At 40.0% G+C, this 27,407-nt stretch overlaps 1 protein-coding gene across 1 annotated transcript in view; it reads left to right on the plus strand.

The window, feature by feature from the left end:
- Positions 1-27,407, plus strand: part of DCHS2 (dachsous cadherin-related 2) — a 123,771-nt gene that overhangs the window by 70,504 nt on the left and 25,860 nt on the right. The window contains exons 4-13 of the mRNA XM_076337533.1: positions 2,926-3,162; positions 4,541-5,560; positions 6,993-7,180; positions 7,680-7,779; positions 14,460-14,617; positions 15,819-16,659; positions 17,618-17,857; positions 22,971-23,105; positions 23,352-23,561; positions 24,795-25,652. Coding sequence (XP_076193648.1) covers positions 2,926-3,162; positions 4,541-5,560; positions 6,993-7,180; positions 7,680-7,779; positions 14,460-14,617; positions 15,819-16,659; positions 17,618-17,857; positions 22,971-23,105; positions 23,352-23,561; positions 24,795-25,652 — 3,987 coding nt within the window. The remainder of the gene's footprint in view (positions 1-2,925; positions 3,163-4,540; positions 5,561-6,992; positions 7,181-7,679; positions 7,780-14,459; positions 14,618-15,818; positions 16,660-17,617; positions 17,858-22,970; positions 23,106-23,351; positions 23,562-24,794; positions 25,653-27,407) is intronic.

Raw genomic sequence — 27,407 nt, forward strand, 5'->3', positions numbered from 1 at the left:
GTCTGGTGTGTTTACCTAACTGTATAGAAAGTAGGATCCCAGATGCTGCTTACTTCTACGGCTTCGTTCCCGTCATATGGTGCCATAATAGACCCTAATGTGGCATGTTCCCCAGCATATGGTGGAGCGGTCTCAAATGTCTGTATAGATTATATATCACCAGATGCAAAGCTAATGCCCAGTCCTACAATTGCTAAAAGAAACAGAATGTATATAATTAAAAGTCAAACTGGGTTATAAAATTTCCTGCATACTACAGTTTTGAGGCTGGAAGGAACCATATGGAAGACATACATTTTTTTACTTGGAATCTGCCACTGTGCTTAGGGTGTCCCTGGTCTTGCAAGAGAGGACTGAGTTGGCGAGATGTACTTGCTTATTCCCTTCCCTCCCTAGGACACAGCAAAGGAATGAAGAGAGAAAGCAAAATCTTTTATCCATTTTCTTTTCTGTCTGCTTTCTGTAGCTGAACTGGACTGTGCTTATAGCATGGACTGTGCTGTAAGCTGTCTAGGTCAGCAGAGAAGGAATTTTGGTTCTGAAATATTTGTGTTCCACCAGGTCTTCGGAATTCCTGGAGTGGAGCACTGTTTGCTCCACCCTTTGCTAAGGGATGTTCTGAAGTCATTAGTTGCTGCTTTGAGAGTAAGAATTTCAACATGATGCTTTTCTGTAGAAGTTTTCCCACTCTTCACATACATCTTAAAGTATCCAAAATGGGAATGAGATATTTTTGGCCTTGTCAATAGAAAAATACCCAATTGGTGAAGTTAGTAAAATACAGTCCATTTGATTGGTTTCATTTAATTTGACAGCGACAGTGTTTAAAATCCATGTTTATACATTTAACCTCTGGAAAAAAAAGGTTAAAACCCTTTTTCCTTCGAGCTATGGTTGCTGAGATTACCTCAGGAAATGCCAAAAGTTTATGTCCTTGGAAAACTACTTTGTTGAGCTGTCTAACCAATCATAAACCTCCATCATCAGAAGACAAAAAAGAAAAAAAAGGCCAAAATAAGGTTGATTCTTGGAAATGCATCAGTTAGTGGCATAGGAGCTGGATCGGCAATGAATTCTGAATCCATCTGTATCTCTGTTGATTTTTTACTGTGGTTTGTTACACTTGAACAAGTGTCCTTTGTTGTTAGTGGAAAGCATTCTTCCTTGATCCTGAAAACCCTTTGAATGCATTTTAAGCATGTCAAGACACAGTTTGTTATTATAATGTCCTGGCAGTATAATTGGAAAGTATACTGCATGCACATTTGAATATTTATAAGGATTTTATGTATTTTCCATTATTCTGCCTAAAAATGCATTGTAGCAAATTAGTGTTGTGGCTTCATGCTAAATTTTGAGAAGATATATTGTAGTTGAATCATGCATGGATTCTCTTAAGGCACTTTGAGTTAAATGTAGTTTTTATCCTGTCTGACAAATAGGACCACTAAATGTCTGACTTGAATGCCAGACATTATCCCTACTAAACCTGTCTTGAGAGCCAGGAAATTACAAAGGTAGCTGAAAATTTAAAGTTTGGTTTTACTGAGCTGCTAGAGGTTTTGTGTCTTCACCAGCTTCTACAAACAGCATAGGTGCTTTCTTAAAAATACCTGTTGGTATGTAGAGAATTGTCCCTATTAGTTGAATCACTTGAGTTTACTGCAACTTTACTACTTATCTCACTGCAATTTTAGCATTTAGTGTATATTTAGTTAAACTCAGTCATTGCTCAGAAGAATTTTCTTGCATTTTGTCACCTCTTGTCTTCATTTTTGTGTTGAAAACCTTATGTTACAAATAGCTCTCTGTGTGTGGCAAAATCTGTGACCACCAAAGGGTCTTAGAATATTGAGGGATTTTTGTCACCTCAGAATAAGTGAAAGTGTTCTTCCTCCTGCTCAATGATAGAGAAGATGCTGGAAAGGATAAGACAAAATAGTATTAATGCTCTCTAGGACATAATTACATTTCCTTATTCCATCTTTTACCTGGCTGAAAGCACCTGGTCTTTGACTGTGTGCCTCAGGTTATAATTTAGTTATACAATTTATGAACTAACAAACATACTGTGATCTGCTATATTGCTCTATGATTTAATGTGCTCCCCTAAATTTTTAAGTATTAATGTTCACTTCATCTAGATGAGACATTTCAGAGTGCTCTAAAGGCTAATGATTTATTTGTGAGTTTATATCTTAATTTATAAATCCTTAATTTGCTTGCACAGGACAATGAATGACTAACTGTCTCTCATGGAACAATTAACAAGTATCAGTTTTGGATAATTGTGGACCGTTATGAACATCCCATAGAGAGCTATGGTTTGGATGTAATTCTCATTACTGAGACTGAAGTCTTCACTCAAACAAAGCTTTCTTTGAAGTTCATACAAGCTTTTACTGTAGAAGAAGATGGGACAGAATTCCTGCCATGTTTGTTCTTTCCATCCATACTACCATCTTAGGTAATAATAGTTAGATGTGGGTGTCTGTAGTAATATACAGAGTATTTGAAAATTGGGCATAATTATCCGATATTACTAAGCACTTATTTTAGCAGTCAGAAGAGAATGTGTTTGGAGACAGCTAGTCTCATTCATCAGAGTTAAAGGATGAAAATGTATCTATCTTGAGGAAGGCATGTCCAAAGTGCTGTATTTCTGGACAGAGCGTTGCATTTTCTTTTCAAAGAATTACTTATTTCATATAGTTTGTATAAAATGTAATTGTTAGCAGCTTGCAAATTCAACAGACCTTGGAATTTACTATTAAAGAGTATTTTACCAGAAGCTTGTGATCAGGTATCAGGTGATTGCTTCCCAGATGCTTTCCACAGAGCCCACTGCTCCTAAGATTTGTATTTTGGGGCTTCAACCCTGTTTGTGTGGATGTTTTATTTGGGTACTTTTCTATATACTTTCAGGAATTATTTACCTGATCTCAGCTCTTGGCCACCTGGCACATTCTGCGCTCTTCCTGGCTGTTTCTGCACGGGATGGGGGTGGCCTTCCCTCTGCCACCCATGCAGCCATCACAGTAAACATCCTTCAGACTGGTTTGGCCCCTGCCATATTTGAGAGATCCCGGTATACTTTTGCTGTTCCTGAAGATGCACCTGAAGACAGCCCGATCGGCACCGTAAAGGCCAGAGAGCCTCCAAGTAAGTTGCATGCTCAGTCAGAGATTACATTGCATTTTTGTTGTGACCATTAACTGGAAAAATCTGCAGATAATTTTTTTTTTTAAACGTTCATATTATTCATTCAGTCTGTTGAGCATTAAATAGTATTTACTGTTGGTATTTACAGCAACTGGTGTAATCACTGCTGTATCAAGATGCTCTTTAGAACAGATGTAGATTTGTGGTACTCTCCTTGGTGGTCCATGGGGATTGGCAACTGCCTCCATTTTCTTCCAGACGGATTTCTATAATTGTAAATGGGGAGACAGGAAGCATGTTGTGAAAGTGTAAGGAAGGGTCTGTGTGACAGTGTGGCTTCTGTTAAAGCATTAGCCATGCAAGCCAAATCTTGCATTCAGAAGTTTCAGAGTATTCAGAAGTTTCAGAGAATCTATATGAAGTGCTGCTGCAAAAAAAAACCCAAACACCACCCCCCTCAAAACAACAACCAACCAACCACCCCACCACCACCACTTTTTCTCAAATTAAGTGGTGAAGTCCAGATGAATGTTTATAGGACTTTTTGAAAATGTATTTAATCAATTTAGTTTTGTTATCATTTTTAGAGGGAATTGGGTTAGCTCCTGCCAGGCCTTAGAGGGAATTGGGTTAGCTCCTGCCAGGCCTTAGTCATAAAAGACCCTGTCCTGAGAGCCGTATGTATTTGGTTCCTATGCAGAGCAGTGGGAGCCATGAGTCCACATACCAGCTTGATGATGGATCTGTACATGTAAGGTGGTAGAGGCAGAGGTTTTATATAAGTTTGATTAGTCAGGTCCTCCCATTTTCTCCTTCTTGGAAGGACAGTGTATTGACCACTGTCCTCAGAGTGAGGTAGAACCTGCAGAGCAGCCTTGGTAATAAGCCTGAACCTTTAGATAGCTTTTGCTTTAGGTAGCATCTGATGTATAAGGCTTATAGCAATAGTCATCCATGAACAGTAAGTTCAGTAAAATGAAGTTCTTTCAGAGAACTGCCACCTGTTTCATTCCTTGCTATAGCCTGTGTGTAGTGAAATTACTCCCATAAGACTAATTTATAGGAGTGGTTTTTTGATATTTTAGATCGGGAAAAACAAGAGGCTATTATACTATTTTCTCTGTAGAGTTTTATCATACCAGTGAGATGAAAATCAAACGGTGCACAAGTGGACAAACTGTATACAGTCATATTTTACTGAAGGGCTCTAGGGACAGGAAGAAGGAAGCATAAAAAGCCCAAGAAAGTCAAACATCTGTGTAGCTTACATTTATTCCGCTGAATTTAACAGCATGCATTCTTCACAGATGTTCTTACCAACCTTCGTGTTATCACTTCCATATTTTTTTACATTTTTTGTTGTTATTTCCACTTCCAGATTCTTTAGAAGTGGTTTCTTACAGAATTTCCTCTGGTGATCCACAAGGAAGATTCTCTATTGACCCCCAGTTTGGTATCATCCGCTCCAAAAAACAGCTTGACCATGAAACTCAGTCTGTTGTAGTGCTCACTGTTCAGTCACAGCTGGGTAACTCCCCTGTCTACAGTAGCACCCAGGTCAACATATCTGTGATAGATATTAATGACAACCCTCCGGTATTTCTTACCAAATCTGATAAGGTAACTATTTCACATACCCAGCCTCCTGGCACTGCTGTCTACATTGCTCATGCAGAAGACAAAGACAGTGGCCTAAATGGGGCAATCAAATATAGTATTGCAAGCAAGCAGCCAAATACATTTAGCATTGATCCAAGCCTTGGAGTGGTAAACCTCACCAGGACAGTGTTTGCAGATAAGCAGCAGGAATATACTCTACACATAGCAGCTGAAGACTGCGGAAGTCCTCCTCTGACTTCTTCGTTGATGTTGACGGTGATTATTGAAGAGCAGAAGATGGGCCCTACTTTGGTTTTTCAAAACTTGGTGTATCAAGTAGAAATCAGTGAAGCTACCTCTCCAGGTGCCCAAATCCTTCAGGTTCAAGCCCACTCCCTTGATCCACACAGTGTTACCTCCAAGCTGACATATTCCTTAGAGCCTAGCACAGATTCTGTTGCATTTGGAATCAGCTCTGGTACTGGCTGGATTTATCTTCGGAAACGTTTGAACTACGAATGTGCACAGATACTAAGTTTTAGAGCCCTGGTCAGCACCTCCGAGGACAAAAACCTCAGGCAAAATGCAAGTACATCAGTAATAGTTAATGTCCTGGATGAAAATGATAATTCTCCCATGTTTATGCGTGAGAGCTACTTCTTTGAAATGGAGGAAAATCCAGTTCCCAGGGGTGTGGTTGGCACCATTACAGCTGTTGACAAAGACTCAGGAAGAAATGGACAACTTTCTTATTTCCTCTTGTCTGATGAAAAGTATTTCAAGATGAATTCCAACACAGGTAGCATTTTATGATTTGTAATCTGCCTAATATTGCTTTTGGAAAGCAGCCTTCCCTAAGGGAATGGAAGTAAAGTGTAAAGTTTTCAGGAACTGCTGTGAATCTCTTGGGTTGATATGTGAATATTCTAACTCAGAGCTTCACAATTTGGCAAATGAAATAAATCTAATACATGTTCATGAAGAATGAACTAACCCTTAGGATTTGATTTTTTCATGACTTCATTCTGGTCACTTGGTCATAAGTTTCAGTGTTTGACTGTAACAAATTAAAAGAAGGCGTTTTAAGTTATAGCTTCAATAGTTCATATGAGGAATTTAATTGCCTGTGATCAAGTACAGTTGAAAAGTTCAGATCAGCCATAAATAACTGTAAAGGTAACTATGACATTTGACAGTTACAGTGATTTAAAATATTTGTGAAAACTTCTGCAAGTTACATCAAAACTGAGTTCATGTTGTACATGGCAGCACAGAAATCAAATTGGCTGAGAGAAATTTTTCATGGCACAGGGTGTACTCTGCAGTGAATCCCAAACGCCTTGAGTAATAGGTACTATGTCCACAGAGTATAACACCACAGACCACAGCGTGGAGAGCCCAGAGGAGGGGAATCCTGTAAGGAGCGCAGACACTGTAAAAGAATCTGGTTTAGCAAGATGATACATAGCGAGCAAAGATCTGCTGTTCAAAATTCCTGTTCCCAGATGTCCTGTCCTCATGGGGAGTGAATAGGCTCTCCCAGAATTTCTCTGTATGAACCTCAAAATAAAATTGTCATTTCAAAGCAGGTTCCTGTTGAGTATGTTTATGGAAGTTTAAAGGCAAACAGAGTATTAGGAGTTAACCAGGAAGATCTTAAAATAATATGTCGTTATCTGCGTGAAGGACTTTGGTCAACTGCAAATCTACAGCTATATTGAATATGGTTGAGCAGATGGAGAGAAGACTGGGTCAGATTTATTCACTGGGTTTACCAGAATGAATAGGAGACATACGGGTTCCTGATTAATCCACAGGCGTTGTGTTGAGCATTTCCTAACCCAGGGGCATAATAAAGGCCATTTGTCAGCAGTTAAAACCCTGTGCTCATGTATTACCTGTCCTGAAGTGTGGTGAAGAAAAGGCCAGATGGATTTCTTTGGAAGGTTAGTGCGTTGGTTCGTACTGTTTTACACCTTTGCTCCGGGGCATCCACTGTGCAGTAAAGGATATAATATGGTACTAAAGTACAAGTGCAAAGTGTGATTGACAGAACGTTTCTATGGAACGGAGCTTGGAAAGCTGAGGTTTTAATGTCAGCAGTAAGGTGTATGAGAAGACGTGTCATTATTTCACTTCAAATTAAATGTATAATTGCATGTAGTAAGATGAGTGCTAGCATATAGTAAATAACTTAACTCCCTTTCTCCTTCATTTTCTTGGTCCATCAGGTGAAATCATAAACTGGGTCGCACTGGACCATGAAAAACAAGCTCACCACCAGCTGACCGTGCTAGTGACCGATCACGGGTCACCGCGGCTTAATGCCACCACAGCTGTGTACATCGCGGTGAGGGACCTCAACGACAACAAGCCCCTCTTCCCTCAGGCGGCACCCGGGCAGGAGCTGCACCTCAAGGTGGGTGCTGCCGGCGGGATGCGCTGCCTTGCTCCGAGCACCACCCTGTGGCAGGAGCCCAAACCCCCCGTGCTGTGAAACAGTAACAGTACGGCACCGAAATAGAAACATCACCCATCCTTAGTTGAGACTCGGGTATTTTTGGGAATTTCAAAATTTATCAAATGATTACAATTCTCTGCCTTGTATACTGTTGGATGTAAAGGGTATACATGTATAATTTTATTTATGTATGCAGCAGAATGTCTTTTAATTCCTGACCTCTGAGTCTGCTGTACTAAAGATTTTTGAATTAGCAATATATGCAGACCGGAACAGAGGATTGCTAGAACTGTATTATTTACCCATTTCCTGAAATGCTCTTTGTACTGACTGTAAATATTACTGAAATGGAAAACAGAGCAACAGCTAAACTCTTGTGTTATGGCAAGGAATTTATTTTAAGACTCGCTGTTATCCATGTATATTTGCAAATTACTTATAAACTGCTTGATGACAGGTTTTGGAAGGGCAGCCGTCAGGGACACTTATTACCACTGTCTTTGCAAAAGACTTTGATTCTGGAAACAACGGTGTTGTATTATATTCATTAGAATCAGGTAAGAATTTAAAGTGTTATTCATAAGAAAAGATACATTGAAATAACTAGAGATTTAGAGGTGCCATGTATACATACAGGATTTTATGTCTATTTTGTGTCTGTTAGAATAAAGGTGCCTGTGTAAGTAGGAATCAGGACCGTCATATGTCTTATGAAGTATGTAAGGAGGTGCAAGCAGCTACCTTTCCTCCCTTCCCCCTCTGCCCCATCTTCCCAGGGGTTTGGTTGCTTGGGTGGCCGGCCAGAGAGCATTCAAACAGCACTCAGAAAAGATTAGGACCATGATCTTGTACTGTACAGTTTAGTGTTTCAGTCAGTTGTTTAACATCTTGAAGGAAAGATGATCTCCCTTTTCCCATGACCAATTGAAAAATTTCCTGCTAAAAGAACGGTTCATGACAGTCTGAGACAGGGATCAGAAAGATCAGCAGATAATCTGGGCAAACAATGAGGCTTGTGGTTTTTAGTTCATGTTTCACCCTTTGTTTAGCACCGTGTTAGCCTGACATAGTGTGGCCGCTTAAAAACACTTCTCCCCTTTAGTTTTCCCCTTAATTCCTACATGTAGTAGTTCACTTCTGGGGTAAGCTATAGGATCCAGTTTTGTTTGCAGTGAAATCAATAACAGAGCAGTCCTAAATTAGAACATGAGTGGGACTGGGGCATTAATACTGGTAAGAGACATAGATGTGATCTCTGTTTTTGCCGCATACCACTAGCTACACTTCTACACAACAGAGCACTTCGTCTGTAACCAATGAGGAAAACATGTCTGTTCCTCCTGCTTTGCTTCACTATTGGTTCAAAACAGCAAGAGGTGCCAAGAACAGAACTATTTATTTTATTTTGGTACCTGCTCTATTCTACCAGCTTGATGTAATCAATACCTTTTAAGCTTGGTATTTGTAGTCGATGGTAGTTTGCACATAGAGCATACTGTTTCATCAGAGCAAGAAAACATTTCCAGTATTTCCATCCACTCAGTGCATTTCCTCAGGTGTTCTTTTCTGTGTAGACAGAGCTCAAATGTGGGCTCAGTTGGTTTAAACTTGTTACAATTATTTGTCACTGCAGAGTAAAGAACAAAGTACTGCAAAGCTGCATTACTCCTCACTCTTAAAGAGCAAGGGAATGTGTAGCCTCTTCTTGCCAAGGCTGAAATTACCAAAAGATTCCCATGGATTACGTTATACTGTGTCTTTATGTACCCTTTTGACTTTTGTGGAGTAACGGAAGGGCTTTAAGATCCAATACCACAAGGGCCAGAGAACTAACTCTGCTCTCTTCCACCAAGAGATGCTTAAAAAAATGAGACATTTAACAACTCTATTGAAAATTTTGCAGTTGAAATATATGTAGATAATAAAAGACTGTAGGGTCAGTTTATGGCCATACTATTATTCCCTTAATTCGGATAGAAGTGTCTGCCTCTTCCAGAGGGAATTGGAGAGAATCGTAGACTTCTGCATTGTGAATAATAATATTTTGCATGAAATGATCCCCCTTAAGAAAAAGGGAATGAGTAGTACCCAACTCTTTGTTTGAAGGGTGATGTCCAGGCAATATGGGAAGTGTTCTTCAGGGGTCTCTGCCTATCTGTATATCTAACTGTATCTCCTTCCTTCAAACAGCACATTGGATTTTCTTACTGGCTTCACTGTAGAGCCCCAGAGGGGAGTAAGTAAGAGTTCAAATTATAAAAATGACTAGCAACACAAAATATGACTGGTCTTGCAAATGCTGTCTCTAGAAAGAACAAAAGGATAAAAACGGCAGCAAACACACACTAATAGAGCCCTCCCAGCCTTGGAACTAGATATTTTCCCGATAAACAAATCCAGAAACAGCTGAGCTTCTCTGATACTAATTTTTGTTGTTGTTGTTAGTTGGCTCACAGCCTTTAACATCTGGTCTTCTGTTTCATGGTGAAGTTCTTGCCTGGTTTATATTTAAAATAGTATTTTCTAGTTCTGGGACATTGTTCAGTACTAAAATATGAAGAAGAAATATGATCTGATTTACAGCATATTTGTTAAACACAAAGACATCAGGTTAATTGGAGGACTGCATGCAGACCAGTGCTCTTTTCAACAGTTGAGGGACTGCCACAAGTTTAAGAGCTATGAGTGTCAGTGTCAGCTGTTAAGCTTGTAAGAGTCACTGGGTAATTTTTAATGTTCTTGAGACCTTAAAGAAATGCCAAGATAGCAGCAATAGATTAAGCTATGCAGGAGGGCTAATGACAAATGCCAACAAATTACGTAAGGAAAAATCTGTAAAAGACCTATGGGGTTTACACAACAGGTGAATTTTAGCCTTCAGAGGAGAAGTGTTTTCTTCAAAATGCCCCTCCCTCTTCCCAGAAAATCAAAACAAATCATCCTTAAACATTCATGAAAATGCATGATCATATGGCCATACCTCCACTTTTGTGTTATCACTGAAAGAGTAACCTAATGCAGAGGCAGGTGAATCCCAACTCTGCGTACTATTCCTTAGTGATGCCGGCAATTGCAAAGTGATTTGCCTGGCCTCCTTTACAACTGTCAATAGGTTATAGTATGGCATTTATAACAAAAATTAGTCTGTATTTATAGTGCATCATAAACGATTGCTTTGTGTGTTAAGACTAGCACTGGCAAAGTAGAGGCTTTTACAGTTATATTTAGACCAATTCTGAGGATACATTAGCAGTTGACCACCAGAGTGCTAGGAGAAGCCTAGTTTACACTGCTAACACACACAAATTGGCAAGTGTTGTACGTATGTCTGTGGACAAGTACTTGTTCTCCAGGGCGTTTTGCAAGCAGCATGCAGGGAACATTCCTAGACTTGCAGAGGATTGCATTTGTGCAGCATCCCCACCGTGTTCAAGCTCTTTGGGAGCCATGGTATTGCCTTCCTCTTTTCTGTTAAGAGAAACAACTTTTCTTTCATCTCAAAGAAGAATGAGATGGCCAAGGCACTAAGTATTTTAAAACCTAGGAAAGATACGGTTCTTCAGGAAATTAGGTAAAGTATGTAGCTAACTATCACTGCATACTGAGGTCACGAATATCTGAGAAAACTCCAGTGTTACTGTCTGTCTGCTTTCTGGTCCATTTTGCCTGAATGCCAGTCCCTGGAAGGCTTGAATGTTCTGCCAAAGTTCACAGCCACACATTGCCTGGGGTTTCTCAGGCCATCTTTTTTTTGTCCAAAACTGCAGCTTCTGTGATGATGTTTGAGAGCACAGAGTTGAGAAAGTGCCTGGGCTTTGGAGAACCTCATGTAAATGAAAGTCTGGCCAACAGGTTGGACAATGCAGAGGTGGAAGATTTAAGTGGAAAAGCTTATCTTTATTCTCAGGTTAGGGTAGAGTTGCAAGCGCAAGAAAAGACTGGGGCCATTAGAGTCTAGTTATCGAGAGATTTTTTTTTTTTTTTCCTGTTCCATGCTTCATCTGCTCTTCTCAATTTCCTTCTTTCTTATCCGTTTCTCCTATACTTTCTTCCTTTTCTCTTCATATAAAAAGGGACATCTTTAGGGTGTACGATATAAGCAGCAGTTGCCTAATTCAAGTGACTTACGGAGATGAAAGCTGAGCAAATGTTTCTGGAAGTGCAGGGAACATGAGCTTTTAGAGCGACGACTGACATGCTCTTTGAGTATAAAAGTTAAAACCGCCTTTTCCCTTATTCCTCACTTTGAACTTCCAAAAGAATGAGGAGGAGGATTTGGAGTGTATTTAGAAAGTGAGCAAGCTACCACTCACGTGCACTTGCCCTCGGTAATCTCGGGCAAAAGTATTCAAAAGTGGTTTCTCTCTTCTCTTAGTACATGTCATCTATTAAATCAGTTGAAAAGCAGGTTCTGTCTTTAGGTAGGCTTTTGAAGTTCAGAGACTGAAGAAATTGCTTTAGCTACAAAATGTAGTATAAAAGTTTGATTTAGTCTGTCTGTAGATGAAAGGAAGTCCATTTCATAAGGGTTTTTTTTCTTGAAGTTTTTTCTGATTTGGAATCAAATGGCTGCACTTTGAAATTGTCCATGAATAAATTAAAAAATAGACTGATAAAAATACCATAAAAATAGAAATAAGATGTTACAGTTTTGACTGTCTTTATAGTGCAGTACCAGATAAAAAAGATGAAAATGAGAAACGCTTTCAAAATGGAAGTCCCACAGGGTTCTGGTTTTATACAATATCTCTTTCCAACATTATCAGACTTTTCTGTTACTTTTAACGCCACCAAAATATGCGCAAAACTAACCATTTCATGCAATATATGGATTTTAGTGGAATTGTAGTCTATAGTGAATAATGCTATTGGTAATTTCTTTTCTGACCAGCTCTCTCTTATTTTATTCAAAAATGTAGATTCTGACCATTCCTTTCTCCTATCAAATAAGCTTCAACCCTTCAGAAGCTCTGTGGACTGACACCTATTTCAGTTGAACTTAGCTATCTATGTTCCGCTACTTGAAACAGAAAAATAAGTATTGTCTTTATGCTAAGACGTACTGACTATCCTCATCGCTGCTGAAGCAAGGGTGAATCCTCACAGCCTCATGCTCAGATTGCACTTGTGTACTTGCAATGTTTTTGTTCTCTGATGATTTTTTTTTTTTTTTTTTTTAAACTAATTTTTGGTTCAGTTTGGTAACTGTAGCTCCATTTTGGTAGAAAAATGAAGGGAATGGTTTTCATGCACTTCTGTTTACTGTTTTCTTTTTGTTGTTAGTTCTCCCCATCAGTCATTTGAAATGTCAGTTTTAGCAAAATGTTAAAAATATATGCATGCAATTCACATTATGTGTTCTGTTTTTCATATCTCCTCTGCCTTTTGCTTAGCTGGGATTTTTTGTCATGAAACATTATATGGAACAGAATAGCATATCTGTGAAGGTAGACATACTGTTGGGACCTAAACCAGGAAAGTAACCAAAAGCTATTTATGAAAACAGTAATATAGCAGCATTAATATTTTGAAACTATCATGAAAAATGCAGAAGGCAGGTTTGTCTCATTCAATATAATTGTCTCTACATATTGTTTCCTTTTGTTGGCAATTTCCTCGTTACGCTCCAGACTGCAAGAGTCAACCCAGAAGGGACTCATGGAGCATTAGAAACCTATAGTAAGTCAAAAATAGCAGAACAATATTGGAAAAAACTCCTATTTGTTGATTGTGAAAACCCTGTTTTCTAACTAGCCTGCTCAGTGTTTTTTCAAATTCTACAGGTGCAAATATTTTACAGTTGCAGGTGAGGTGATTGGATACAAAAATGAACATCTATATGTGCAGCTAACTAATTTGCATGTGCAGATTTGGAGAACATAAACAGCTTCATGCTCACTTAGGTGCCTATGGAAATATAGTTCTTGATGGGTGTTTTGTGTACTACATCTGCACTGAATTTATTTTTACCACAGTTGCTTATTAGAATAGCAGCTGTTATGCTGCATGACTTTGTTTAACCCACTAGCACACCTTATTAAAAATTCACATAGCAAAAAGTTGTTTGCATAGTATTTTAAGAGAGAAGTAGTTATGACAAATTCTATTTTCTCAGTTTCTGCTAAGGTATGCCAAGTAATAGATACTTTCCCATTTTACTAAAAATTGGAGAGTAATTCGTATTGCATTCCTTGAAAATGGGGGAGGTGGGTGTCGGTCTCTTTTCCCAGGTAGCAAGTGATAGGACAAGAGGAAATGGCCTCAAGTTGCACCAGGGGAGGTTCGGATTGGATATTAGGAAAAATTTCTTCACCGAAAGGGTTGTCAAGCATTGGAACAGGCTGCCCAGGGAAGTGGTTGAGTCACCATCCCTGGAGGTATTTAAAAGACGTGTAGATGTGGCACTTAGGGACGTGGTTTAGTGGTGGACTTGGCAGTGCTAGGTTAACAGTTGGATTTGATGATCTTAAAGGTCTTTTCTGACCTAAACAATTCTATGTTTCTAAGTCACAAAGACCTATTTACTCTTCTATGGTAGAATTTTTCTTTGCAAGTACATCATAAATGTAGTATGATGTAGCTGCAAGTAGTAATTTTAATCAGAAGTTGCTTGTTATTAACATGCGGTCAGTCCTTGATGAAGGATGTAAGCATAATTTCCAATATTCACATGTTGCTCTGTACGATTTTAGCTACCCCCAGTTAGCTCCTGGTTCAGAGCACAGGCAGGGCAGGCGGCATCGCTACAGTTATGGTGTCTTAGGGGTAGATTGGGCTCTTTGCTCACCCATAGTCTGTGAGGGAGATGAGCCAGCTGTGTATCCAGCATCACTTACTTGACCCTTCATGCCAGTTCAGAGACTAAGACTTAATTCTTTCTCTGGCCCTGCCTGCCAACTTATATTGGAAGTAGAAGTACCAGTCCTGAGGTGCCTGCTGCTCTCCTGATGCACACACCATTGGTGGGAATAACATTGGTACAAAACTGAGCAGTTGCTTTAGTACTCCATAGCATTTCGCTCTGTAGCTTTCTAAATCCAGAGTAAGTGGTTTATAATAACTATGTACTCGATGGAGGAAGAAGAGGTGAACCAAATGAGCCAGAGAGATCGAAATGAGTGCAGCAGGTTCCCTTTCCTCTGGGTCCTGCTCTTTCTTACTCTTAATTACCATGTTCAGTACTATGGAGGCAAGCTGAAGAGATCTGCAATAACTCATATCCATTTTTTCCCCATAGAAGAAGATATAGGATACTTCCAGATTGATGCTGTCAGTGGGGAGTTAAGAACAACCCGGTCTCTGTCACATGCTGAGAGATCAGACTACAGAATGATGGTCACGGCCAGGGACCAGGGGATGCCTTCACTTCAAGGACATGCTGCTGTTTACATCCAGGTACTTGTTTATGTTGTACGGATAGAACAGTTATGTTAGATACTTAGTTTCTTTGAAAAAACAATTTTGGGAGAAGCTAGGGAAATAAGCTGAAGAAAGGAAGAAGTTCAAAATTACAAGCACCTTGTCTCATGGTAATTTTCTTTAGCCATTTTTCTGTTGAGGGAGGAAATGAGAGAGCAGACTCATTTTGATTTGTTAAGAACACACAACAGCATTCTGGGTTGTCTTGCAAAGAGATGATGTTTGTGCTTTAGTAGGGGGTCATTATGAACATTGGAAAAGAGAAAGAAAATATCCAGGTAGGCAGAATGAAAAGCAAATGTCAGGAGGGACTAGAAGTGGAGGACAGAGTAGATTTTTTTTTTTTTTTCCTTCTCCACGATGTTACTCTCTCTTCTAAATTCTGTCTCTGTAACCCAGTATAAGGATAGGTCATTCCTTTGTGCTGGTTTATACAGGGCTGCTCTGCATGGGAGTGTGAAATCCAGCATGTTCTCTTTCCACAGCCAGCCACCTGCTGTTCGTCGAGCCGCGACGGGGCTGCTTTGTCCAGGCCGCCTGTGCGCTCCTTTATCAGAGGTCGAATGTCACTGAGGCTGCTATTTTCATGTCACCCAAAAGATGGTTAATTTTGGATAGCTTGGAAAAAAATGCTTCAGTCAAGACAAGGCAAATGCAGTTCCCACAGTTAAAGAGATTCTTTCATTTTAAGGCATTAACTTGGAACACTGCAGAAATCCATAACGAATGAAACCCTGTAATGACATAAACAACCCTCAGAGAAACCCAGCTATCGTTTGTGTTTGGCAGACTGCATAAAGTACCGTGCTTTCTTTGTCACATCTGTCCCTGTGATACTGTCCTACGTAGAAAGACAGTTGAAGTACTTCAGAGTAGGGGCAGAGATAGCAGTGTTCAAGTCGTCTGTCTTTGGACCCCTGTGATTCAGAGGGTGAGAGACAGTCTCGTCCCTTTTTTTTTAACGTGGGAATGAAAGATAGAGTTATGGAATGACTGGCCAAGAACTATTTGAACTCTTACGGAGCATGTTGAATTTGTTTTCTGCTTTGAGGCATATTTAGGACAAATATAGTCAGAAATAATAAATGATTAAACTCTCAATTAAGGAAAACAATTTTCATTATACTATTCATAATAACAATGGGAAAATATTGCAGTCTTTGTGCTTTTGTTGCAGGTAATCCCACTTCCCAATGGGAGAGCTGTCTTCTCTCAAGATTTCAAATTCTTTGTCGTACCTGAAAATTTTAAACCTGCACAAGTGTTGAATTCTCTGAAGTGGCCTGATAATCATCTGTCAGCTAACAGGAAACTGCATTTCAGTATCGCTAAAGATGATGATGATGTTCATTTTGAAATAGATAGCTTGACAGGAGACCTTTTTCTTTCCAAGGAACTTGACTATGAAACAGCTTCACACTTCCTTTTGCAAGTTATTATAAAGGATTATAATAATAATCCTCCACAGAATAACACTGTCTTCCTAAGTATTGATGTAGAAGATCAGAATGATCATTCTCCGTATTTTCAAGATGACTTTATAGTGATTGGCATAGAGGAAAATGTACCTGTTGGCACTCTGGTTTACACATTCAATGCAAAAGATGGAGATGGCAGTTTTCTGAACAGCAAAATACGGTATTCCCTAGAAATGAGTAACATGGGTGAAAATCCATTTCTTATTCACCCTTCATATGGCACCTTGACCACAGCTTTTCCACTAGACAGAGAGATTACTCGCTCTGTGATCCTTACAGTGTCTGCGGCAGACCAGGCAATAAATCTGACTGATCGCAGGCTTGATTCACTGGCTGCGAAAATTGTTATTTTAGATATCAATGACAACAGTCCCAGTTTTACGTCTTCGCCTCTTTCCTATGTCATGGAGGATGTGGAGGTGGGCTTCCTTGTGCACCGCATAATCGCAAAGGATCCTGATGAAGGAAGAAATGGACAAGTTACATATCACATTCTTTCAGGCAATGAAAACAAAGCATTTGTATTGGATAAAATCACAGGTACTGTAGCTTCTGTTCTCTAGAGTTTCTCGTACCGTGCTTCTCACGGTAATATTTGGGAGTGCATACAGTGCAATACTGAAATGCCACATTACTATGGTACTCTACCCAGGTGACTCAGCGTCCTCAGGGGTGATTACGTTGGGCAGAGCACCATATGAGCATAGCAGTACTACGTGCAGTAGGCAAGCTCAGTGAGACTCAGCTCAAAAATTTCTGCGTGACACTTACTGTGTTGTGTAGATGTACTGGAGCGCCTTCCAATAGCACATCAAGGAATGTGGGAAGAAAGTGTGTGCAGTGAAATACTTCATTCTGATTTTTGCATGATGTATACTTAAAGCGTGTGCACACACATATGTTGCTATATGTACACACAAGGAAAGGCAAAGCCAAGATCAAGGAATGTGCATTATACTGTGGGTGGAACATGTTCAGTGAAGGCTGAAAGTGCTGATGAATTTCATTCTTCAGGCCCTCTGAAATTCTCTGGTTCCTGAATGAGTTCTGTAACTATTATACCATCTGCACACAAATGCAAATCTCACCCTAATAGTTGCAATATTTTCTGGTTCTTATTCTGATTTTGAATCCATTATGTGATACAGCTGACACTGATTTGTAGAGCTCCTAATTGCATAACTTATGTGCAAAAGAAGGCATATAGTTAAGTTAAATAAAGTTGAAAAGTTAAGCCCAAAGTTAAATAAAAAGCAATCTCTGAACTTCACTTGAATATTCCATGAATCCCAGTTTCCCTTGATGTCAAAATGAGTATTTCTGGGGCAATTAGCACTCTAAAGGGAATCACAGGTAATGATTGACTCCAAAGTCTGGAAGCCTTGCAGCAGTGGCACAACGTGCACAGTGATACTACATTGAGGCTGTGAGTGCTAGAACAACTGGGATCCTAACCTGGACCAGAATACTTTTTTAATACCGTCTTTCTTTATAATAGGACTCTTAAGTACAGCCCGGCTTCTGGACCGTGAGATTCAGGAGCGCTACAGTTTGACAGTCATGGCTCTTGATGACGGCAGCCCAGCTCTCTCCGCCTCGCAGGTTCTAACCATCGTTGTTCTTGATGTGAATGATGAGACCCCGATATTTCTGAAGCAATTTTATGAGACTGCAGTTCATGAAAACCAAGATCCAGGGGAGTTTGTCATAAAAGTGGAAGCTGTGGACAGAGATGCAGGTAATTTCTGTCCTTTTGCTATTAATTTCATTGTGGACCATAGTAGACCGATCAAATCTTGCTGCCTGCTGTGCTTGTGTGTACAGTCGTCGTGCTTTTCCCAAGGTAATGTATGAGTTTTGACTTTGAAAACATGGCTTTTCGTTCAGACCCTCAACCTTTATTCAGGGCTTGGACGTATTCTGACTTGCACGCTGGGGTAGCTTCAGCTCTGACTGGTATATTAAATGTAAAATGCGCGCTTGCATGATGCAGAGTAGCTCAGCATACTGTAGCTTTCATGTGAAGATAGCCAGCGTGCTCTGGTTATAAATCAGCAAACAATGTTCAGCTCAGTTAAAGTTAATATTTGAACGTTTTGTTGCTCTCAATCAGAGTGTTTTGAATAGTTTAAAAACAGTTCACTAGGCAAGGGTCCTGGTTTTGTAACAGAACCGGCAAATATGCACTAATCTTTTCTGACCAGAGAGGGGCACTGTCATCCAAGATTTTCGAGCTAGTGTTGAGCTGTGAGGGGATCGCGGAAGCCGCTCTGGATTTCAGATAGGATTTTACATAGATAAGAATGTTAATGCATTGCTTTTCAAACATATGCAGAATGGATGAGTAAGAAGGGGTGGTTCATATGCTCTTTGAATCACAGGTAAGGACTAAACGTGAGAGAGTCTTTGCTAAGCAACAAAAAATTCCCTCCAGTTTTGCAACTACCTGCTCTTTTGAAATATCTAAAATGCATATGATGTTACAGGTAGTCTGTGTGCTGGAGAGAATCTTATCTTAAGTGATATCATGCACAGTGCATACAGTTGGTGTAACATGAAGCAGTTACATAGAGTCTGTAGTCTGCAGTAAAGATAAAAACTGGAAAGAGAATTAAATACTACAGTACTGGTGCAATTGGCCCAAAGGTTGTCTCAACTCTGTGAATGACTTTCTTTTTACTGTGGGTTCACTTTCTGCACATCTTCAGAATTGTTTAAGGTTGTGCTATACAAAAAATAGATCAAGCAATAGATCTTGTTAGCAAAATAATTTTCTGTATTCAGTAAGATTTGTCATTTTAATGTAGAGCATGTATTGATTACAAAAGGCTGATGTGAGCTCAGTAGAGGTGCTATATAGAAGAGACGTTTCCCCACAAGTATGTAAAGTGTTTAGAAATTAGGAATGGGTGAGTAGCCCTGTCTATGAAAATCTTCATGACAGCTGAGCAGCGTTACAGTCTACCTCTGTACCTCATTCTTCCAAGTATTTTCTTTCTTTTGTGGATCACACTATAAAAAAAAAAAAAAGGCAGTATTTGAAGTAAAAATTTGGAAGATAATAGGGAAAAGTAGTGGGAATTTGCTTGAATTCCTCTCCCTCCTTTCTCTGTCCCTTATATTTATTTATTGCACATCTTGTGGGAAATACAGCAGAAGGGAAATTTTGGGAGCCATTAGGAGGAGGGAGCAGGGGGTGGCGTGGCAGGGTGGAGAGGAAGGGCATTCCAAGTGTACTGGGTGGCACAGTGTGCACCTGCCTGTGCAGACACTTCGGGCTGGAGCGCTGTTGTGGCTGATGGTTCCTTCCTGCTTTTTTTTTAAAGTACATTTTCCAGTAACCACAGTCCTTCTGTTGTGTCTTTTTCTCACATTTGCCTGATTTGGTCCCATGTCGTGTGTGTAACGGTATTGTTCCAAATAAATACTGAAGTGATGCTCGTAATGTAAGAAAATAGGATTTATATAGGAGTCTCATAAATATAACGCTACTCTCTTTTCTTATGTTTTTGGAACAGAATTTTTGAATAAGATGACTCCTCTCATGGTGTTCTTTATTTTTTACATCACATTTTTTACTTTATTTTTATTTTCTCTTTAAATTGCAGTTCACATCCCAGTCATATTTGCATAGTCTCAGTGGAGGACTTACCTCCCATCACAGATTTTTTTTTTTTCCCCCTCACTTCATATATTCCCTGACTGACCACAGGGAGGAATCATTTTTGCTGACAATATCAGCCATCATCAACCTTTTGTTTTATCTGTCTTTCTACTTCATTCCCTGTGAAGGGAAGAGGGAAAGCAAGCAGCCGTCACCTTCTTTGTATTTGACCCAAGCTTTCTTCTAGTTCAGGTTGGTTTGGTTTTTTTTGGAAATCACTACTAAAATTTTTGCTTGTAATGATTTTCTTTCATGTGGATGTCCATGAAACATCTTGTTCGGCCAACTCCCTCCTGCACATTACAAGAGCTGCCCTTACCGCAACTCTGTGTTGCCTCACTTTCTCTAAGTCCTCTTATACTGTGGGAGCTCTCCGCCTGCCCCAAAGCCAACATCTGGCAGCACAACACAAGTAAATGCAAGTGTAGAGACACGTGTGATACAGGTAAATGCTGGAAAAAAATGCATGGGAAAGCAAAGATACCCGCAGCGTATTTAAGATAGGTCAGGGATTTGTCTTAAGATACGCGTTTGCAGAAGCTCTGACTGAACTGAACTACCATTTGTCGAGGCCTGCTTTTAAGCTGATGTGTACCTCTGTGGTTCAGTAGTTATGTCTGGAGCCTTAGGAGAAAAAACTCAGAAGGTTAATAGGGACCACTGACTTAGAGTTATGAGACAGGGCTTACTGCCATTCACTAGACATTTTGTCTTGCTCATATTCATGGATTATCATGGTCTTAACAACACTAGTATTATAAAGATGAGACTTAAGCCCGTATTTGGGGCAGAGGGGACATTTGTTCCCATCGCTTCTTCACCGGTGTCGGCCACGGCTGCTGCTTCCGAGAAGCTGTGGGAGCTCAGGGGCTGCCCGTGCTGTGGCAGGGGAACAGGAAAAGGGGCTGAAGCTTTTCCCTGGCTGCAGCTCAGGCACCATGCATCCACCCTGCCATTTGGCCTGCAGGGAAAGGAAGGGCCTTAGCTCCTCTTCCAGCTTGTAATGCGCAGGAAGAAAAGTTTGTTTCTTATTTCAATTTGTAATTTCAGCCCCCAAAATGTGACTAGCACTACTGAATAATTAATCAACAGGTTGAATTAAGTGCAAACGTGTCAGCTGCTGTGCCATGGTGTGTGAATGCATAGAGTCATCATGCTCCTCTCTTGGGCAGGGTGTGCAGCTTTCTCCTACTGCTAGGTGTACGCTCCTAGCAGCTGGATATGAGAACGGAGGCAGTAAGTGCTTGGTAAATAAATGTAACTAAGGTGTCACATATCTGTGTCCTTTAAGGGTTAAAAGTTTTAATTTCGACAGTGTTTGAATAGTCAACTTGGATGGCACCTGTATGTTTTTTCGGTACTGTCTGTAAATAGTCTGTTGTGAAATCTGCCAGTGAAGGCACTGGGTTGAAGCAGTTCAGTTGCAGGAGGCCAAAGGCTAATAGTTAATATCAGCCCTGCAGCGTCATGTGTCTTTTTTCCATCTGTAGCATATTGGTGATTAAGGATAGACAAATGCAGGCAAAGCTGTGAGTATCTTTTTAAATGTAGTTGAATGGTGGTCTAATATGGGCAGATCAGATAGTGTGTATTGGTAACCTTAAACTTTCAAGACATTCTCCTTGATTGTCCTTACTGCTGTGATTTTTCTCCTTTCTTCTGGAAAGCTGGAAGGATTTCTGTAACTCATTTTTCCTTCTGCTGTGTATTGTATGAATATGTCCCTCCCTTGACTTAGTTTAGGTGCAAATACATTTACAGTAATAATTCTCTTAATCAAATTTCAGTAGCGTTGTCAACTATTTAGCAAAGCTATTCAAAGGCAAAAAAAGGAAGTCATGGATGTTAAAAACTGTAGGCTCTGTTTCTTCTGTCACACTGGTGTTTCTCCATCAGTGCAAATTGTCCTGGTTTTGACTGCAGCAGATGAGAACAGACAGGCAGTGTTTGACTCTGAATAGCAGTTTTCGTATGACTAGGAGCGCTGTAGTTTTCCAGGTGCACCAACTGTCCTTACCCTACTAAAAGACTGATTGTTGGCTGAAAAAACACAGAATGATTGAATGAAACTTAGAAAAATTTGCAAAAAAAAAAAAAAAGCACAATAGTACAAGCCCTTCAAGTATAACGTAAGATTAAACTCATTAAAGTTAATGTAAGTGTGATGGAGATGACGTTATACCTTCCTCAGGAGGCTGTTGAAACTAGAAATATGAAAAGAAATATGAAAGAAATTATTTTATAACCATAATAGGTAAGAATGTGGAGTCACATTTCTTGTTCAACTCAGGTGGGCAACTTTGAAAGAAAGGTTTTTAAAAGCCTGTACAGTTTTAGCCTGTTTCCTAGAGAAAGACAGGAAGGCTAATATCCCTGTACTATATACAAATGGTAGGTCTGATTAGGAACTGAATGGAATTGGCATTCAGAAAAACTCGGAAGGATGGAAACTCTTAAACCTTCCCTTCTGGAAATCCTGCACGACTTTTATAAAACAAAGCAGTATCATTTCAGAGACTGGCTACAAGTGGGAGCAGTCTAAAAGGCCTGAGATGTGCTCTGGGACTGTCCACCAAATTGGCTTTTCTGTTGAAGACAACTAGGAGATGACTACCCTGTGAGCCCTGATGGGACTTAGGCACCTGCCTGCTCAGTCTTATGAATATTTAGAACTGGTGGGCATGCCAAGAAGTGGTTGTTTTCTCTGAATGTTTATACTATTCAGTGTCGTACTGTATAGAGATAATTGCATTGGCTCCGAGTGAAGTTAAGTGGAGAACCAGAGCTGCCAGAGCAGCCCGGTACTCTGCCTGACATCCTGTTGAGAAATAAATAAACTACCTCGGGGAGAGCAGAAGACAACGGTCTAAGCTAATGCTCTCTTGCACCATGTTGATATGTCAGCTTGTTTGGAGGCATGCCCTGAGTGCCTAGAAATGTTGCTGGGGTCACTTTGAGTGGCTGGAAAACGTAGGCATAAAGCAGCATCTAGACAAGGATTTTGAAGATCCAAATTTTAAATTTGGATCTTTTGTGCTAATGAAGAAGCAGTTACTCACTGCATTAAAAATAGTGATTTCATCCGTAACCCATTTCCCGGGGAGAGGGAGAAGAAAGAGACAAATCTGTAGACCTGAACGTGAGGAGAGCGTCTGTGTTTTACTAAGACTTCCATTCTGCTTTTAAGGACTGAATTCGTTGCTTCAGTATGAAATCTTACCAGGAGCCGGTTATGAGAAATTCAAGATGAACTCGGACAGTGGAGAACTTGTAACAACTGCATCACTGGACAGGGAAACCCAGGAGGTTTTCAGTATTAAAGGTAACTGTGAAATATCTATGAGTGCCTGTAAAATGGGAAGTGAGAATGGGTGTGGTGTTACTATCATCAGTGTTACCTTTTTTCATGCTGTCTGAATTAGATGGAAATGGTAAGGTTTTCAGGTACAGAGGAGCATGTGCTTTTTGCATAGCACAAATAACTCTCCTATTCTGCTGTTATTAAGAAACATCTATTGTTGCACCCACAACCATTGTATAAAATTTGCTTTCTTTTTATTAATCTTAGTTTTGGTTCGAGATAGTGGAACCCCGTCGCTGTCGAGCACGGTGACAGTTGTCTGCACAGTGCTGGATGAAAACGATCACTCTCCCACGTTTCTTCTTCCCGCCTCTGAGATCCGTATTCCAGAGAACCAACAGCCTTCTGTTGTTTACATTACCCGGGCTGTAGATATGGATGCTGGCAATAACGGGGCTCTAAGATACAAAATAATTGGTAAGTTACATTCCGTCATTTTTGTTAGTATAAATCAGGAAGTATGTTAACAGCAATATCCAAGTTTTAGACTAGTCTTGGTTTTACCAGGCCTCCCTAGCTCCCATCCTTGTCCACATGCTTCTTTCATGTGGAAAAAAAAAGATCTTTCACCCCTTTGTCTTCATTAATAAGCACTTTCCAGGCATACTTTCAGTCTGCTTTCTGGATTGGAAATAGTACAGAAAAGAAAAACAAAAAACTACCAAATGCTGGAAGGAGGCATTAATTGTGAAGGCATAATTTTGTCCTTTTTGTTATAGTTGTGGAAGTTCTGAATGTAAATATACCCTTGCAAACAAGTACAAAAATTAATCTAATTTTATTTATTTAATTTTATTTCATGAGAGCTTCTTTCACCCAGCATTTAGTAATGTCATACTTGGTTTTCATATTGCCAAACTCTCCCCGTGTCCACTATGCCAATGTAAGCTCCACAGCTGTTCAAAGCCTCCTGTAATATCTTTGCACAAATACAAGTTTGCTGTGCTTACTTTGGTTTGTGGCTCTCAGCAATAGCTCAGATTTAGGCAGATAGCTACTGTGGTAACAGCCAAAACATTTTTCTATGAAGAAACATGAATTCCTTTATGTTTTCTTGGTTTTAATTTCACGATCTTTTATGCTCCTTAATTTAATTACCTTTGGTCTCTCTACATGTTATAAAGTATGTATGCCATTCACTGTTACTAAAACCGCTGACTTTTCTGTCGACTGCTTCATATTTACCACCCTCTCCTTACGCCCCCCAAATCAAGACCTTGCACAACTATTCACTTCCAAGAGACAGGTTTGTAGAAGAGAACAAGGAGCAAGTAATTACAATTGTCAGCAATGCTTTATAGGTTTCTGGAATTCGTAACTAAGGTTGGGAAGAGGTCACTATGCAGCAGCATAGTTGCAGGAGATTTTATAAGGTGTGGTGCTTTGGGAAAAAAGACATGCATCTGGCAAAATAGCCACTCTGTAAATTGATATGACATTCTCTATTTACTGTCATTGCCACCCACTGATTTAAATGAAATGCAGGTTTTAATTCATATAAGAGGAATAAAATATGTGAAAGGCACATGAGCGCACCAGCTGTACGAGCAATTGGATCATGTTATTGCAATTAACATAGCGGTATTCGTAAGGGATTCTTTTTTCAAAAGCGATTGTTTGTGATCATTTTATTTTTTATGTTTTTGAAAGGTGGAAATGTTGGAGAATACTTCACACTAAATAACACTTCAGGAAAACTGCTGGTCACTCGTAGCTTAGACAGAGAAGACGTCGGCAATTTCACTCTTGTAATTGAGTGCCGTGACCTAGGCAGTCCCTCGCGAAGCTCCACAGCACAGCTCTATCTAACAGTCTTGGATGAAAATGACCACAACCCGTTGTTTGCAAAGACCCAGTATCAAATCTCCGTGAGAGAAGACCTAGAGGAAGGCTCAGCCATCCTGGACCTCTTTGCTTCTGACAAAGATGATGGCCTGAATGGCGAAGTTACGTACTCCCTCGTTGACGACACCTTCGGAGCGTTTGCTATCGACAGTGTAACAGGGTCTATAGTTACTACAAAGGCACTGGACCGGGAGACCAAATCCCAGTATACATTTAGGGCTGTGGCAAGTGACTGTAGCACCCATTTGCCAAGAAGCACCACTGTCAGTGTTGTGGTGCACATTGATGATGTCAATGACAATGATCCTGTTTTTTTGCAGAATCCTATCAGGGCCTTTGTGCCTGCTGAAACTCCTGTGAATGAGACAATAGCCACTGTGAGAGCGGAGGATGGGGATCTGGGATCAAATGGAGCTGTTGTTTTTGGTTTGATGATAGCAGAAACTGTATTTCAGATCGACGCAAATACAGGTGACATCATTCTTCAGGAGCCCTTGACTTCCAAGGACTTCAGTACGCAGCTGCTAGTCACAGCTTCAGATCGAGGTCTCTCACCTCGAACAGCCACAGCTATGGTCATTATCTTCACAGAAGAACAAGAGGAGGAGATTTCATTCAGCCATAGCCTGTATGAAGCAAGTGTGCCTGAGAACAGTGCAGCAGGTGGGCATCAAATCTCAATTTGTGTTCTTGCGGTTGTCAATCTCCTCTCCTTTTGGAATGGTAATTGTAATGAATAGCGTAGGGAAACCTTTTTCCTGTGCAGTAGCAGGGAAAATTTAATTTGGATGTAGCAAATACCCGACTGCCCTTTTCCAGTGAACCAGCACGAAAAAGAAGCACGGTCTGTTAGTTGGAGGCATTGTCTGGCTCTTGGGTTTGCTGCCCATGTACAACGGTGATGCTCACATTAAACAGAAAGCTCCCTTGTCAAAGGTGGTGTGTTTCCATCCCTCAGCCTGAGAAGCCCTGAGCATCAGTGGGTTCACTCTTCTAGCAAAATGACTTCAGCGATGGGTGGACAGTGTTTACTTCTCATTTCAGTTTCACACACAAGCTCAGATGAGATGAGTGGTGTGTACCAGTTGCAACATGACAGTTCTTGTTTTTGCAAAACCCTTCATGAACTGTAGTAGCTTTCAGAGATACTCTAAAACCTTACTGAAGTTTTGGACTTTTCAGAAGAAGGAGAATGGGGGGGGTAGGGTGGGGTGAAGGGGAGAGAAGTTCGGAGGCTGTGGTACATTGTCACTCGGACAGGCTTCTACAGTATCTATAGGTAGAGCGTGCGCTATTGAATGCTACCTATAGACAAATCAGCTTCAGTCACAAGGTGCTTACAGATTTATTTATTTTTGTTCCATATAATGACAAGAATTGCCGCTCTACTCTTTATCATTCAGAGAATATTAATAATTACGCCTCCTGCCAATTAGATATGGTAAGTACCTTTTCCTGCTTCAGGGGATGGGTTCATCCTAATGAGGGGCAGAAAGGAGGGCCTTTCACGTTTTTCTGCTCACAAATCCCACCATACAATTGACGAGCCATATTTAGAGATCTGACCTGCACTATATTCTTGATTCAAACACTGCCTCATGAGGTTCACCTTGAAGAAGTCATTTATCCTCTTTATAGTTCAAATTTCCCTCAGTAAAATGAAAGCAATATTCCTTTGTATCCTAAGGGTATTGTGAGACTAGTGAATTCTTAGATCTCGAGTAGCAGTCTATATATTTGATTAGAAATCGGTAAAAAAGAAATGTATTAATAATTTTGGAAAAACAATATTTTTGGATAATTACAAACAGAATAGAGAATGAAGGGTGAAGATGGCTGTTGCAGTAATTACTGCTGTGGTTACTCAGCCATTCCTTCCTCTGTGCCTGTTTGGGACTACAAGCCAAAATTTCCAGCAGTGTATTTTAAGATAAGATAATGCTGTGAGTATTACTGATGTTTCAATTAACAGATCGAAAATAGGCAATAAGGTGATTTTTTTTTTTTTAATTAAGTGGCTTTTTTTTTAACTGTAGATGAAATATTTTTGTTTCAGGCTATTTTTAAGAAGTTGTGATGAGTGATCAAACCACCAGGCTAGAGCATCCTTCTAGCTCTGTCACTGCCTGTCAAAAAATGTGGGATTTTGGAAAAAGCAGAAGGCTTCCAACAGGAAAGAGTGGAGTGTGCAGTAGCCTGGTGGCTAAAACACTCTCCTGAAATATGAAAGGTGGATTCAGGTCTCCTCAGGCAGAGGAGCATTTCCTTTTCACTCCATACTGAGCACTCTTGAGTACAGAACCCATGGGATAAGAAGTTCTTTAAAGTTCTTCAAATTTTTTTAAACCAGTGCTTCATTTATTGTTTCTATTACAAATGCAAAAAAAAAAAAAAAAAAAATCCCTAAACACATTTGTC

This window comes from Aptenodytes patagonicus, chromosome 4 (assembly GCF_965638725.1).
Source record: "Aptenodytes patagonicus chromosome 4, bAptPat1.pri.cur, whole genome shotgun sequence".
NCBI classification, from domain to species: domain Eukaryota; kingdom Metazoa; phylum Chordata; class Aves; order Sphenisciformes; family Spheniscidae; genus Aptenodytes; species Aptenodytes patagonicus.